The sequence below is a fragment of the Bacillus rossius genome, chromosome 1 (genome assembly GCF_032445375.1).
Source record: "Bacillus rossius redtenbacheri isolate Brsri chromosome 1, Brsri_v3, whole genome shotgun sequence".
NCBI lineage: Eukaryota > Metazoa > Arthropoda > Insecta > Phasmatodea > Bacillidae > Bacillus > Bacillus rossius.
Genome location: NC_086330.1, coordinates 123187509 through 123204072, shown reverse-complemented (window position 1 = coordinate 123204072; position 16564 = coordinate 123187509). Strand labels below are relative to the sequence as shown.

Below are 16564 nucleotides of genomic sequence, written 5' to 3'. Positions count from 1 at the left end.
CATACTGCAGACTTGCAATGAGATAATTTGTTGTAAGTTTGTCAAAAGACAGATTTATTCGGGATAGTAAAAATAAATTTGCAAGCATTTATGTGCCCCATTCATTTTCTTATGAACACCATGCTAAAATAATGCAATTAATTTAATAATGTATATGTAAAGTTCCTATATTTATTTATAAGCAAGTAATTTTTTCCTGCTTAATTTCATGATTCAGCTTGCATTTCAGTGCTTCACAATGTGTTAACTTGCATTTTGGTAGGAATATGATTTATTGACATGCATTTATGTCTTGTCTCTACTGCCAATGATGGCATTGTACATCGTTAAAAATGTTTTTCATTTCATCTTGGATCTGTATACATGGAAGTGTTAATGTATTTTCTCGTCATGATTTTACACAATTTTTGGAATATTTTGTAGCTAACCTAAATTGTATGCTTTAAGTAAAAGTGTTGTTGCTGAGATAAACTTCACCTTGCCTAAAATGTTGTTCTCTTACGACAGTTGTCCCAGCGGAAAAAAGAGCTGTGCGACTTGTACGAGGAATTGCAAACCTTGCGTGGCTTCTCTGAAGACTGTGCAAAGAGCGTGGTACATAGGCTGGTTGCCACTCTGGTGGATCTCACACTGAGCACTGACGAACAGGTACGGTCCGAGCTCTGTTTGGGTTACCTCGCAGCAATCCATTTCTGGTTGGATCAGCATTGTGATAGCTTACAATGGTTGCTTATGTTGCTTCAATTGCATTCCATATTTTTAAATAAAAATGATGACAATCATAGTTTCTGGAATTGTGTTTTAGAACTGATATGTGATAATTTTTTAAAATTATAAACATATTTTAGTTTTTTTTTTTAAGTTAAGTGTAAGGGCTGTATAAATACTTCTGTATTTTAACAAAATGAAAACCAAAAGTAATTCAAGCAAGTTAAATGAAAATTTCTCATTGAGGTTTTTCTAATTTCCAGGATAATGAAATGTTCCATGTTTTTTTGTAATAAAAAAAAAGGATTTATAGTATAATTTAAATGGAATTTATATTGATGACACTGTTAAAATTAATTCGTAAAATTATTTATAACATGTGGAATACAGTGTCATAAAAATTCATAAACTGCGTGCGTTGTGGGTGGTAAACAAGTGACTTCTTACCTGAAGTGAGTTTGTCGTAAGAACCAGTAGTAGGGTGCAGGTACTGGTGACACAGCTCATTGTAAACATTGTGTCAAGTGGTCCAGGATGTCTGTGCAGGTCAGCACGGAGGCCTCGTGCTGCCTGGGAGAGCTTGGGCCGGCGGACCTGACGACAATGATCCTGAAGCCCGACCGCAGCCGGCCGGCGGTTGCCGGTCAGAGAGACTCGCTGGAGGAGCTGCTGGGCTGTGCAGTTGAGGTGCTGACGAGATACCTCACGGATCCCAACCTCACGCTGGTCAGCGCTTCCAGCGACGCGTTGTACAGCATACTGGACACCACAGAGGGACGTATCGCAGCAGGTAATAGAGCTGGTACAGGGCGTCCACAATCTTAAAAGTTGGGAAAGAAAGTTGAAGTTGGTTATGGAAAGTCATGAAAAAATCAGGGAAATTTTTGTAAATATTTGTGTAGACACCTTGTGGTAGTACTGAGCACTGTAGTATTAGCAGCTAGTATTTCTTTTAAATTTTTTAATATGTAGCAGAAGCCAAGAACTCTCACCAGCAGTACAGCTCATCCCCGTGTTTTCGGGGAGTTAATAAGGTGTGTCACTGAAAACGGATAAAAGTTGTCACTGGTGTGACTAAATGTAGTAGGTATGTGTGAAAGAAATTTTGTAGTCTCAATGTTAATATGAAGTACAGGTTCATCGATAATGATGGCCAGAATTCTAAACTGTGGTTGTTACCAGCTCACCACCTCCAGCTAGCTCAAACTTAGGTGATGAGTGAAAATACAGGTTGGTAGCAGGTCACGAAGTAATTCATATGCAATGTTTGACGTATTACCTGTTTTTTTATTTATGTAAAAATCACAATATCTTCTGCACAACAGAACACAAAAAAAATTTTTTTAATGTACATCCAGAAAGGAGAAAACACGTAGACTCTTCTTACGAATTACATTACATTGCATTAAATTACAAAGGAAAAACTTTACTTCTAACCTGAAATATGACAAAAATTTATAACAAATTATTATAACTGGATTGCATGGGGAAAGCTTTAATCTGGGTTGTTACATGGTTATAATGGAAGTATTTAATAGCTGTGCTCTAGTGATGGGTTGAATCTGAAACTGGAAATCAAATCCCAAAGAGTACCTTGAATATACCCCTCGAATTCGAATCTAGGTGTCTAGAGTAAAAAAGTATAATAATGTACCAAAAATTAAAACAAAATTAAAAATGGTGTTGAAATATTTACCTAACTTTTTAAATTAGAGATTGTCCGATACCGATTTATAATCAGCTAATTGGCCAATATTGTCGTCATCTTACTAATCAGCTTTGCATCTCAACAATAAAAAATTTTACAAACCAAACTCAACAAAATCATTTGAAGTGTTAAGTTGGTATGCTACTCTGAAGAAATAAACAGTAAAACCAGTTGTAACACTCCTGTATGTAACACTTTTTCCGTGCTTATTAACACCATATTTTTTATCTCATGTTTCTTCATTACAATGTGTTTATAAACTCTGTGTTACATTTCACGTTTTACAATTTTCTCTTTAGTAGCGTCATTATTTGGGCTGTAAAATTCTATAGTCCATACATTATTGCAATGCTTATAATCATTTATAGTCTCTACCTATAAGAAATTCTTTCTAGTAGATTCAGTACAATATTGTTTACATTTTGAATGGAAGAATGAACTGAACTGAAAAACTGTATGTACAAGATGCCAATAAAAAGTTAATTCCAGAGTTCCATTTACATATATCCATATGAATTGATTGTATTGAATCAATTATATTTCACTATAGCAATCTTTGGTAGTCATCCATATTATTATTTTTTTCGATCTGTGGCTACACTGTTACTCCTTTCTTTGGATGCATGTTTTGTGTTGGCGTATACTATCAAATAATAGTAAATTATGTTGAAATGTATATTTATTCTATAAGGTTCACTTTAGTCAGGACAACACTAAGGCATGTTTAAAAATAATTTTAACACTAGGTTTTAAAACAATTAACATTTATTATAAATAAACAAATACTTCTTTTCACAAATCAGTCTTGTTGTTACAAAAATACTTATTTGAATTTATGAAATTTATTAATTTAACTTTTAAATGACCTTCAAAATAAACTTATAGGGAGTATCAAATTTTTTTACAGTATAAGCACCTTCCTAGTCATTAAAATTAAAACAAAATTCCAAGAAAAATTGATTTACTTCTAAGGACTTAAAACTTAGTCATTTTCTTTGAGACCTTCGTTCACCCTTTGATGCACACTCCTCTTCTTCTGCGAGTATCTGAATAGCATCTGTTTTACTTTAAACTTCGTGCACATCTACTGAGTTACTAAGGGTCCCTCCTGACCCAAGTGGACCTTAATGAAGTTACATTTTTAATGTTGCACCATGCAGCCAACCACTACACCTCCAACTAACTGACTCGTCGCCAAGGCGGTGGGAGCCGCCCGGTGAGCCTGGCGCAATGGGCAATCCTTGCCGAAGAAGCCTCTGTCCCACATTCCAGAATGTTCCAGACCCATCCTACCTAAACTTCGTAAACAGGGTTCAGGTTAGCTGATTAGGCCTCTATTCGTAAAAAACACGTGGGCGTAACCAGTGCTACTTACGCCACAGTATAACCTGAAAAGTCAGCAAGGCGCACAGCCATGATAACTGATAACGCCTGTCGCGCAGCACGGCAGTTCCGGATAGTGGAGCCTTTGCTTACAATTCGTGTTTCCTGCCTGGTGATTGGAGAGTGGTTGCCTGGCTGACTGGTTGTCCTCCTTAGTGAAGGTTCCGGGGAGGAGTAGGCGGGAATGGCCTGATCAGTTCGGGGACTTTTCTCCACCGAGGGATGCCCTGGAGGTGACTGGTCGTGTCTCTTTGAGGGCCCTTAGCCCCGCCTTGTCGATCCTCCTGGCCTTTAGATGCCTGGGTCGGTTGGGGTCGGAGGGGTGCTGGGAAGTATGCTGTAGGGGGAGTCGGGGCTGCCCCACGATGTCTCCTCTCGGCTGCAGCTTGGTCTCGGGCTTGTTTGTAGACCCACGGGGCTGGGTCACGGGAATCACCCTCTACGGGGATTGGGAGAGGGTAGGTGGGAGGTATGGCACTTGTGCTGGTCTGTGCCTGGGGTCGGTGGTTGACCCCTCTTCAGTGAGAGAAGGGCATCGGTCGGTTGTGGCTTACCCTGGAGACTCGGTGGCTGCGAAGGCGGCTGTGGGAGCTCGGATGACTGCTGTGCACTGGTCCTTCCGGATGCTGCCGCCGGCTGCGTTGGCTAGGTGGCCAAGGTGTCCCGGGTCTTCCCTCTGCCCGAAATGATACACTTTGTCTCAGTAGACTGGTTTATTCCCTCAAGTCACAAGCGGCGTGACAGCCTTCCCTTGTACAAGTTGGTTCTGAACTGGTTCAATTCTCCTTACTCTGCGGCCTATAGATAGGCAGGTCCTATCTGTCGCAATGGCACGGTACTGGTCTCGTGGCCGGGTGCTCGGCGCGCGGGGTCGCCCGTAGCTGTTGGCCGTAGTCCGACACCGTCGGCACTCGGGCTTCTCGCTGGTCTCCGCACGGAAGGCGCTGTGAGCAGCAGTGATGGGCTCGGCACTGAGGGCGCTGTGAGCTAGCTGAGGTGCCTCTGGGGCATCAACTCCGTGTTCCTTGGCCAAGGGCCGCCTTATATACCCCTCCTGAGGGCCGAAGGGTGACGTCGGAAGGAGAGGGATTCCGGGAATCGCTGGCCGCTTCCAAGAACTCCAGCCGGCGGACGTGCCGTGCTGGTCTGGAGGGCGAGGGGGTAGGCGGGGTGGCGGCCGGAGAAGGTGGAGGGGGGGAGGATGCGCGCACAATCGGCTGGCCTGGCGAGAGAAGGGTAGGCGAGGGTTGGGGGAGGGTACGCGCACACCCAGCTGGTTGGCATGGTAACCAAGGACGCGGCGTGGTCGTCCTGGCAACGGGCAATGCAGCGATGGCCAGGCGGTGCCGCTTATCCCGGCCGGCGTTGGCGGTCCGCACACATGTTTAGGAATGAAGGGGCTGACGGCTTCGAGATTATAGACGTGCGCGGCACGTCGCACGTCACGCCAAATGGAAGAATTTGATGTGTTAACACAACTAACGCCTTTATGTGCTACCATGCCACTGCTACCAAGGTGTGCTGCAACACCCACTCAGGGTCCGAACCAAGGAACTGTGCAGCTACTTTGTACTTGAGGCCCCACTTGGGGTGCCAAATAAATATGTGGGGGAACTTTAGGAGTTTAAGGCCACACACACTAAAAACGTTGGGCTGTATTAAAACTGTGTAATAAATTTTATTTTCACTTGAGTGGCTTTCCACTGGTAATGTTGGTATCAGGTAGGTCACAGCTAGGTGTTACTTAATTGGGGAACAAACATACATAAATATACACTGTGGTAGATGAAACTACAAATCATAAGACACAACACTTCGAATATAACATATATAACTATTTTATTCCAAATGTAAAAACGATTTAAAAATTTTACTCTTATTAATATATTTAATTTAATTACTATTTATATCAAAAACAACAACCTAACTTACAATTGACATCATATGAATTCAATAAAAGTTCAATTACCAGGATTTATGTTGCGCACATTTAAATGTTTACAAAAGTCTTTGTTCGGGTTCGTTGACACTACACAGTTTTTAATTAATGTTTTAGGGAACTTAAAATCAATTTACCTCGGCTAGTTAGGTTCAAAATGTCATCGGCAGAGCTCAGAGCCTCTCATCTATAGGACCACTGAGTCTGTTAATTAGTGTGTAAATTCGTAAAATTTATATTCAAGTATTATTTAAATCATATGTAAAATCAATTTACTTCAGAAAATCAATGTTTATATTAATTTCCGGCGGCGATGTGACGTAAAAACGGGAGTTGCGTGATCTGTGCATAAGATGAGGACACAAAAATCTGGGCACTTTTATTACTCACGTTATTCACTCCTATATTATTTATCTCTTTAGATAAATCCTATTCCAATATTCTGGACTCCCTAATGATTCATAATTATCATCCTCTATCCGGGATGCCTGTTGCTAAATAGCTAATTTTCAGGATTTATAATCGCCGACGTCACGAAGTTGCCGCTCATTCAGCTGGCCATTGTAGAACTCCCTTTCTTACTAGCTTCTCAAATAAACCAGTAAGACTCAACTTTTAAATGGTGGCCCGTGATTGGCCAAAAAACCAAATCGGTTACTTAATTTCTTAACAAAAACGTGAACTCCAAATGCAACAATTGCGCGGATAACAAAATTTCACTTATAATTTAAATAAACAAATATTAAAATAATAATTTACAAAATAAAATCACGGCGTTAATTTTACCGTTTACAGTTTCCAAGTCCATTAGTCCTTAGAGGGGTATCAACAATACCTAGTTCAAATAGTCCGGTAAAAATCCAAAGAATCACTTTTCCATAGACATACATAACAATAAATTGCCGTTTCCGAAAATAAATAATATTAGACATAGAGCAAACAAAACAAAATAAATCGTAAATAATAATAAATAATTAAACTGTCAAAACAAACATGTTGCAGTACAGAACACTAAAATTTAAATAAGATAGTACTAAAAAATTGTGATACATGACAATAATGTTGGACGAAGCAATAGAAATGCATATTTACACACCGTTAAGGTGATCACCTGGTTGGGATGCCGAGTTTTGTCAACACACCATTTACTGACCGCTCAGGATATATTGAAAGTATCTGATTATGACTAGCATTTAAGAGCACTTGCACTTAAACTGGTCTTTTAATTTCATGGTTTTGTCTTTAAGGTGTATTTTTTAGGCAGTGAGAATGGCAAAAATAATTGTTTATACATATAAAAAATTGTAAATGGTGCAAGGATATGCAGTTAACCTTAATCTTTAATATTTCAGCTTAAAATTACAGAGTCACCGCTAGAAGTTCCATAGAGGCGTTGCAGATGTATAGGCTGCACGCCAGTTCTGTGTCTGGCACGTAGAATCTGTGAGGAGTGTGGTGCGTGAGTCAGTGTCGCCCTTACAGCCCACGCTTTCAGAGCTCTTTTTCCCAAAGCAGCCACCTGAACAATACGGAAAAAAATGTGCGTCTCTTTCCATGAGAACATTCTCATCAGCATGGGCAGCGGTGACTTGCTGGTTTTTGTGTTTATGATTGGCAGGTAACTGACTTGTTTTCTGAGCACGTCAGGGTGAAAGCAAGAGAAATGATGGTTTATAGATAGTGATAGTTTCCATACAAATTCAAAAAATTTCATATGCAACCGTGTTGAGAATTGTGACTGGTTCACTATGCTGTTGTAAACTGTGCATATGTTGGATGTCAGAGTATTTGTTTTATAATGTGTAACTTTCTATTAGTTTATTTCTATGGTTGAATCATGCATATGAATTTTTTAAGTATAAAATGTCAATCTTATAATTGTAATTTTGTGAAATGGTTATTTTGTTTTTGTTATAAGAGAAACAAGTGAATTCCTCGGGAACTCTCAAAAAAGTTTACCTGGCTCCGTTTCTCAACGGGACTGCAACTGCCAGTTGTGGTGCGGGGATAAATGAGGACTTGACGAAAAGCAGAGTCGATCAGAACTTTCTTTGGGCTTCTGGAGACGTTGTGAGTCACGACACTTGGATCACAAGACTGGTGTGCACGCTCCTGGGAGCATTTCCCGAACAGAGAGTGTATCCTCAGCTGGTCTCAGTTTGTCGGGAAAAGGTATATGTGCCAAAGTAACCATAATAATTTATTAAATATAATTTTTGATATGTTTGTTACATTATTTTACCAACATGCTTTTTACAGGATACATGAGAATTTTTAATCTGGCATCCCCTGTTTGAACTACGACAGCTAAATAAAATTGCAAAATAGGTTGTCACCACCCACCACCTCTGGCTAGCTCAAATTAGGTGATGAGTGGAACATAGAGGGTGCAGGTCACGAATAAAAAAGGAATTTATACACAATGTTCGATTTATTACCTGGTTTTAACTATTCATTTAAAAATTACAAAATATTTAGCACAACCAAGCAAATAAAAACTAAATGTACATTAAAAAGAAAATAAAACGCGGAGCCATCGCTCGGCCATGGCCTGCTCGGCCCGCTGCCTGAAAAACGACTGTTCGGCCTGGTGCTCGGACAATGAGTGATCTTACAGCCTTCCTTTCCTTCGTGCGGGCAGTGTCCTGAGCTCGCTGACGTAACTTTCAGCCAATCACGGCGCATAGCAACAGAAGCTCCCACAAAATGCTTACTTCTGTTCCCCCGACGCAGCGATTTTGTATCTTTCTCGCACTCCTGTGACAGTGACTCACACGCCTAGCGTGTGAAACAAAGCCTCAGTCGTGGGAAAAACGAAGGAGAATCATGTCAGCACGCCTTCCCACACAAAGAAGCCAGCAAAAAAAATTACTTAAAATATAAATTTATGTATTTTAAAAATAAAAACAATAAACCCAGTGAAACACTTTACGTCTAACTTCGAAAAAGAAAAAAAAAACTTTACATCATTTGAAAACCTAACCTGAAATTTGACAAAAAAATTTATAACAAAAGATTATTACTGGATTGCATGAGGAAGGCTGTAATCTGGGTTGTTACAAAGTAAATTTTCAAAAAAATTGGTTCAGGAATATTTGAAATTTTTTGTTTCTGGGAATGTCAGGGAAATTCAGGGAAATTTTATTTCAGATTTGTGTGGCCATCCTGATTATATTTTTATATAAACATGAAAGTGTTTTGAAGAAGAATAAAATCTTAACTTTTCACTTCAGTAAGTTCCTATACTCTTAACAGTTGTGAATAATTTTTTTCAATAGAAATAATTTTTCTAGTATATTATTTTACTGCCTTTTTTTCTTTGCTGTGTTTGTGTAAAATGAGTTTATTTTTTTTCTCTTTAAAGGCATGGTTTGGCGAGCATCTTTTGCCCTTGGTGATCAACATATTCCTGTGCAAAGGCGGTGATGTGTGCCATGACATTATCAGCAGGAACATGAGGAAATTCTTCCAGAAGCACTGCGAGGAACACGCAGTTCTCCAGGACACATCCATCAGTCTTCAGATGAGAAATCGTAAGTTCTTAGTGGGGTCAGTGCTGCCTGGATTCTGTTTTGTTCTCCTGAAGCATTAGAAAACACTACTTACGTAGTGGTCTTGTGAAGGTTTAGTTCTACAGTGGAACTTCATAACGAAGTGCATCAATTTAAAGGATTACTTACTCACTTTAAATTATTATAAATTTTCAAACACCTACCTGATGTTTTATATTTATTAAAAGTTCAGTATGAAGTACATTTATCAACAATAAGAACTGTAACTGTGGGTTATTTCAGTTATGTTGTAATGAGGTTTCACATTTGATATTTACTTTATTTTAATTCCCTCAAAACTAAAGAGTGGATGCATTTCAGTATGCAGATAGTAGTAGTGAAGATCTGTCCGTGATGTTCTATATTCGACATACCCAGAGACAAGCGAATAGATAAGTGTCCCAAAGGAATAAAATAGGTTGAGTTGGAAATAAGAGAGGCTGTTTCTATATCTTAAGTCTAAGAAATATTTTCACTATAAATCTTTTCATTCCTTCTTATTAAGCAACTCTTGGGTGGATACAAAAGAAAGATACTGCAGGGTTAAATTTAAAATGATGGTGACATAATGTTGCTCAATAAACAGTTATAACAAACCAGACCTCCAGATAGCTCGAATTGGTCCGACTGTTAGGTACATGCATAAATACTTGTAGAAATTTGTTGGGTGCTGAATAAAAAAGATTAAGTTCCCAAAAAAGTTACTGCCGATGATTGATTAAACTGAAATATAGTCTCTCGGACACAAACTGATTTTTACTGTTTTTATTTTTCCCTTATGAAAATCCACAAGTCACAATGGTCGCCATATTATTACTACGAAAGACATATACACGGCTAAAATACAAACTGGTTGTACAAAATACCTTCACTGACTCCAAAACTCAAATTTACCATTCGTTGGTACATGAAGTTGAAAAATGTATACTGTTTGTTAGTTAATCCCATGGTGCTTGTAACTCACAGTACACACCGAAGGACTCCGTACTTGGAACCATGACTTCTTTAGGAGACCATTGTTGTGAGCTGTTACTAATGACTGTGGCCAATATTTTTAAATAAAAGTTTCGAATGACCAATAAAGGTTAATATAGATGGTATACCCCCAACCACAGCTGCAAAATTATTTGCCTCTAAATTCTTCTGTTCATTTTTTTGAGCCACCACCCGACACATGATATTTCGGTACCTTGATCAGACGCTAATGACCATGGCCACCCTTCTCTTTCAAGAGGAACAAGGGTGCCCATGTGAGGTATAATTTGTAATTACAAAAATGCATAGAAACATATCAGCCAATACTGGCACATGGCAACAGCATCTCGAGCAAACCATGAGTCTCTCCCACTCACGATTAATGTCTGTCTTTCTCTCTCGAACATTCATATAACTGATAAAACCAATGCATCAGTCCAGTTGTTCTAGATCAATCCCTGTATCCACGCATTTACAAATCAAAGAAATACCGTATTTACTCGCGTAAAGGCCCCCCTTTTTTTCCAAATTTTCGACTCCAAAAAAGGGGAGGGGGCCTATACGCGAATTTGGAGGAAAAAATAGATTTTTCTTTTCAAGTTGTGCGTCTTTGTTCGAATGAGGAAGGCGGGGGAGGCAGCGACGTGGCAGGAGGGAGAGAGAGGCATCGACTCCGCAGGGGGGAGAGAGGCAGAGGCAGCGCTGTGACAGGAGGGGAGAGAGGCAGAGGCGTGGCTTAACCTCCCTCCTGCCAGCTAGCCAGCCAACCAGACAAAGGAGTGTTGGAATCCTTGACCCACTTCCCTTACTCCTTCACTTCCCCTAATCTTCTCCGACAACACAAGCGCGCGAGTCCAGCAGCTTTCTTTATCTTTATGTCGTTTGAGATACGACTAACTGCGGACGTCTGTCACGCCTCACGACAGTCCTGCTGAGTCTCTGTATCACTGCCGCTTACAAATCACCTCCCGCCGCTTACAATACATGGCTTGCTGTTTGATGCATGCCAAGATGCCCTGCCCTCAGATAAACCCAGAAAAACACGTTTTTAAATTTTTTCTCAAAAATGTTTACAAAACAAGGAGGGGGGCTTATACGCGGGCGGGGCCTTTACGCGAGTAAATACGGTATACTCTGTAAACAATACCTAAAACATAACATGAAATCATATATCTAGGCATGCAAAGAAATACATAGGTAAAATTAATTTTAAGCTACCTATACACCATAAATATGGACAAAATTGTATGGTAAATTGCGGTAAAACGAAATAACACTGCAAAGCATATCAATACATGTGCGAGATTTTGGTTGTAAAGACTAAAGACGTTACTAATTGTTTCTTGTTCTAAAACCTTGGAATTAAAAGAGGAACTTCTTCACTTAAAGCAAAGTTTGTTAGCTAAAAAGTCAGTGATAATTCTAACAGTTACAGTCTGTTGCACAAGAAGTACTGGCTATATCTCAAAACTTAAGGCTCGGGGGTAGCGGACAGTGATATTCTAGCAACCTGAATACCAAGCTCCACGATGCAATGCTGTTATTACCTAGGCCAATATGTTCGAGTCGTCAGAGTGCAGTTACTGTTGCACAAAGTGCAGTGTGACACCTAAATGTGCATATCGGTTTAACCATGTAGCCTGGCAGACTAAACATGCCCTAAGCGTGGAACCAGCTACGTCAGTGGGTCGGGATACCTACTAGACGCACTTATTGTGTCGTCTTATTCTACGTCAATAATACAACGACATATGGCATAATTATTTTTATTTTCAAAAGCAGACAAAAAGTATAAAGCATCACAATATGCAATATTGTGAGCCGCACGGCTTACAGACTAAATACAATATATGTCTTAGGAATCTTCGACTTTGACTTCGGCTTCTACTTCTACTTCGACTTCTACTTTCTTTCCATCAACCCAGTATGTGTTGGGGTCTGGCATTTTGCGGAAGCCGATGCGGGTCCCAAGCACCATTGCTCCTGGAGGAAAAGGCATCTCCACACTCGCATCTTCGTATTCAGAGCAGGACCCAGTAGGATCCGTGTACTGGAAATATAAAAATTAACATTAGTTTCGTCAAAGCTTACAAGACGGCCTGACGGGTTGGTTGTCGGGGTATGACAAACTCTTTGCTTGGGAGTTGCAACACTTGCAGAATATTGCAATGGTCCATAAGAGTTTGTAAAAATATTATACTCACTTCTACTGGATGGGAAGGTCGCACCAGCGTGGGTTCAGGTCTCGCACACGCCGTTAGAAGGCAAGCCATCAGGACCAGCAGAGTTCTCATTCTTAGAGTATACAGGAGTCCGGGTTCAAAAGCTGCAAATGGAAACGAATAAAATATGAAATACAGTCATAAAAAGGCTGCAGGGTCCTCGAAAGGAACACGTACAAAAATATTTTTAAAAAATTAAAACATTCAATTAATTTAAATATTGTATACTGACATAGAGGGCAGAGGATGGTGTTCAGGTCGGTGCCTCGGCAGAGCTTGGTCACAGTGTTCTTCTGCAAGGACTTGTTCACCCAGCGGCTATCGATTAGCTAATGAATTCCATGGGGGATATGGGGACGTTATATAGTGCCACCACTGATAATTGTTGCTACACAATGTACAATACAATTAAAACCGCAAATGATGCCACTGGAGGATAAAATGATTAGGCAATAATCCTGAAATATATTAATCAACAACATTCACATATGGTGAAAAAAACAGGTGGCCGATATTATTGCGTCAATATAAAAATAATATACCAATAATATTGTAACAATGGACACCTATTTTAGTTGTTTTCCTTAAATCCTGACGTCAACGTTGTTACCACCACACACCTCCGGCTAGCTCAGATTAGGTGATGAGTGGAACATACAGGTTGCAGGTCACGAAGAAAGAAGAAATTTATAAACAATGTTCGATGTATTACCTGATTTTAATTTTAATTATTCATTTAATAATCACAAAATATTTAGCACAACAGAGCACACAACAAAAATTTAACCAGTACCTCCATAAAGGGGAAAAACACGTAGATTTATTACAAATTCCATTATATTGCCCGGATAAGTTGTAGTTCAATATAACATTGCTAAATGATGCGAGCCATCGCCCGACCACGACCTCTCGGCACGGTGCTCAGACAATGACTGATTTTACAGCCTTCCTTCCCTTTGTGAGGGTAGTGTCCTGGACTCACTGACGTAATTTTCAGCCAATCACGGCGCATGGTAACAGAGGCTTCCACGAAATGCTTACCTCTGTTCCCACGACGCAGCGATTTTCTCTCTTTCTCACACTCCCATGCATTTTACTCAGGTGTATCAACAGCGGCTTCGGCCTATCAGATAACGGGTCGCAATGTATGCGCCTCGCGCTGCATCAAGCGCACATTTTCAGCTTTTTAGAATATTGTACGGCGTGGGCCTAACATAGTTAGGCATATCGTGCATCCAGGCACGTAGCTCGATTCCAAAAATGGTATCATGAAAGGAAAATGTTTCAGTTACCACACCATATTTTATTTTTAATGAACTAACTAACGCTAATAGCTGGAATTCAGTAAATTCCATAAATGATGTCATTGTGGTCAACAAATATAAATACCCATCGATATATACCTTCTATTTATGCTTTTCCCTAATTAGCCGGGAGGATAACATTTATCCTACCTACAGGTGTAACCACCAGGCTAACAGTTAAATCACGCTGGGATTTTACGAAATCATGTAGCAACTAGCTCATAGTTATAAAACCCTGGAGATAAGATGTTCGGGATACTTTGGTTGCTATGCGGTCACAAAAGAAAAGATTTAAGTGACAAAAAGTTTCTCACGAACATACTTACCATTGATGTCTCATGGTCGGGGGAATAGGGCCATGACCGATGACACAATTAAGTTTCATAATGTTTGTAAACAACTCGACATTGTTGTGAGACAAGGATTGCGCAACAATTAGAGCATTTAGAACATATTAGACATTCATACTTGCAGGGGGCTTGCTTAACGTTTTACTATATTGCTTATGCGGTTGACATGATGATGGATCATTGTGAAGCTGTGCACGTCATGTTCGCACTATCTTAAATTATGTCACGCTTGTGTACGTGTGCCGGGAACGCATACACTCATGTACGCATACAAGGAAAACGTCCTGTGATCTTAGTGTACGTTACGAACATTACAAGATAAAGCTATGTGACTAGCAACAGTCTAAAAGCAGGTGAGGCTTGCCCAGGTACGCTAGATTGTCATGTAGAAGTCGACGAGAAGGCAATAAAACCGTAACTTAAACTGGTAAGCGGGGAGGATGGAGCCCCAAATCCCTCCCAGGGGTGTAGGCCAAGGGTTGAATCACAATGTCACACGATACAGGTAAATGAACCTAGCATAACACATGAATTGGAAGAGCGTGTCCAGGAGCGTGTCAGGAGGCTAGCAAACCATCATTTTTAGCAAAAAAATTTAAATGCATTTTTAGTTAAATGCATCCCGGTGCATCGTATTAACTTTGCGACAGTGAAGATCATAGTCACACCTTAACCTCCAAATCGGAATTATGGACGCTACGTTCCTGTGCAACAGACTGTATGCATTAAAGAAACCTTCGAGCGTGAAGAAAGTAGTTAGTAGTTTGGAAACGGTACTTTGTCTTGTGACCTACTATCGACTCTGCGCAAAAAGCGCGACATCACTACAGACTTCTACTCCATCTAGTACGTTGTTGACAATGATGGCTGCACTGTGAAGCCTAGACCCAATTCTAACCTTGAAGCCAATATAGATCAGGATCACAATAAATTCCTGATGTGATTGGGCATACGTAATATCCCTACACTTAAAAATGTTAGTAAACCTGGAAAAAAAAAAAAAAAAAGCTCAGTTCGTTACAAGATTTCATCCTTCTGTGCAAGATCATGAGATTGTCGAGTATATTTCCAGTGAACTCAATTTGTCACATGTGAAAGTAGCTAAACTCAGGACCAGATTTTATATTTATGCTTCCTTCCATATTTCATTTCTTGAAAAAGATTTTAACAGGATTAAACACATTGTATTCTGGCCTAGTGTGTGCTTAGTTAGCAAATCAAAGAAGTTTCATCCAGGGAAGCTTCATCCAGATCAAATCATCATCAACATTTCATCTCTTGCTAATGCCATCAACACAGCTAGAGAAACCCCAAACCCCTACCAGCCAACAACCTTCCTGCGATCCCGGTGCCTAGAGGATCATTTTAAATAACTACTGTGCGGTTGGTGTTTTGTGAATGGGAAATATATTACCGAAATATAAGAGGATTAAGAACCAAAGCCATTGAATTCTCAGAAAATCTATCTCTTATTGATCATGATATAAAAGGCCTTACAGAAACCTGATTTACTAATAATAGCATCAACTGTCATTATTTTAATGATAATTATTATATATTTAGAACAGATAGAGACCCCACACAAACCTTGATGGAAAGAGGGGGTCGTGTTTTGATAGCTGTTAATAAACATCAATTTAAAATTGTAATACCAACTCCTGAATTTGATCACTCTGGAATAGAAGCTGTCTAGCTAAAATTAAAAACCTATCGAACCAAATCTTTAATCCTTGGTAACATTTATATTCCCCCACCAACAACTCTCTCAATATGCATCTTATTTTGAAGACTTAGAAGTTAGAAGATAAATTTATGAATACCCAAGACGGTTTACTAGTAACTGGTGATTTCAGTGTGCCAGGTGTTGAATGGGCACAAATGCATGCACTGACTAAATATTTGACAATCTAGCATTAAATCTAATGCCTGAGCTTTAATCAGCAATGTGTGTATCGTAATTTAATTACTTTAAACCTTCCAATCAGCTTCTGAACTTATGTTTCACTGATCTAGAACTGTGTTCAGTTAGTAAAGCATTGGATTCCCTAGTGAAAGAAGATTTACCACATTGTGCCATTGAGGTCAACATCAAATTCAACGTAGTATCAAGAAATGAAAATGTTACTTCTTCATTTACAAATTATATGATTGGTGGCTATCTTGGCTTATATAATGCTCTCAAATATCATGACTGGTCAATCATTTATAATACTTAGTATGGATGACCATTTAACATCTACAATGAATAATTTGTTAAAAACATGTATACATATCACTATGTAAACATCTAAGTATTCACATTGGTATTCAAAACAACTGATTAAGTAATTGAAACTGCATAAAAACATTGTCACAAATCATATAAACGTAACATGAAGTTCTAATATTATTCCTTGTTTTCTCAATCTTGTTAAGAGTCTAAGT

The 16564-nt window shown here is 39.4% G+C and overlaps 1 protein-coding gene across 3 annotated transcripts in view; it reads left to right on the top strand.

Annotated features, from left to right (window-relative positions):
• The window catches only part of LOC134544482 (serine-protein kinase ATM), a 207318-nt gene that overhangs the window by 92598 nt on the left and 98156 nt on the right, over positions 1 to 16564 (top strand). For all 3 annotated transcript variants that reach the window (XM_063388481.1, XM_063388480.1, XM_063388482.1), the window contains exons 27-30: positions 508 to 648; positions 1255 to 1498; positions 7657 to 7910; positions 9103 to 9271. In XM_063388481.1, the coding sequence (XP_063244551.1) occupies positions 508 to 648; positions 1255 to 1498; positions 7657 to 7910; positions 9103 to 9271 (808 nt within the window). The remainder of the gene's footprint in view (positions 1 to 507; positions 649 to 1254; positions 1499 to 7656; positions 7911 to 9102; positions 9272 to 16564) is intronic.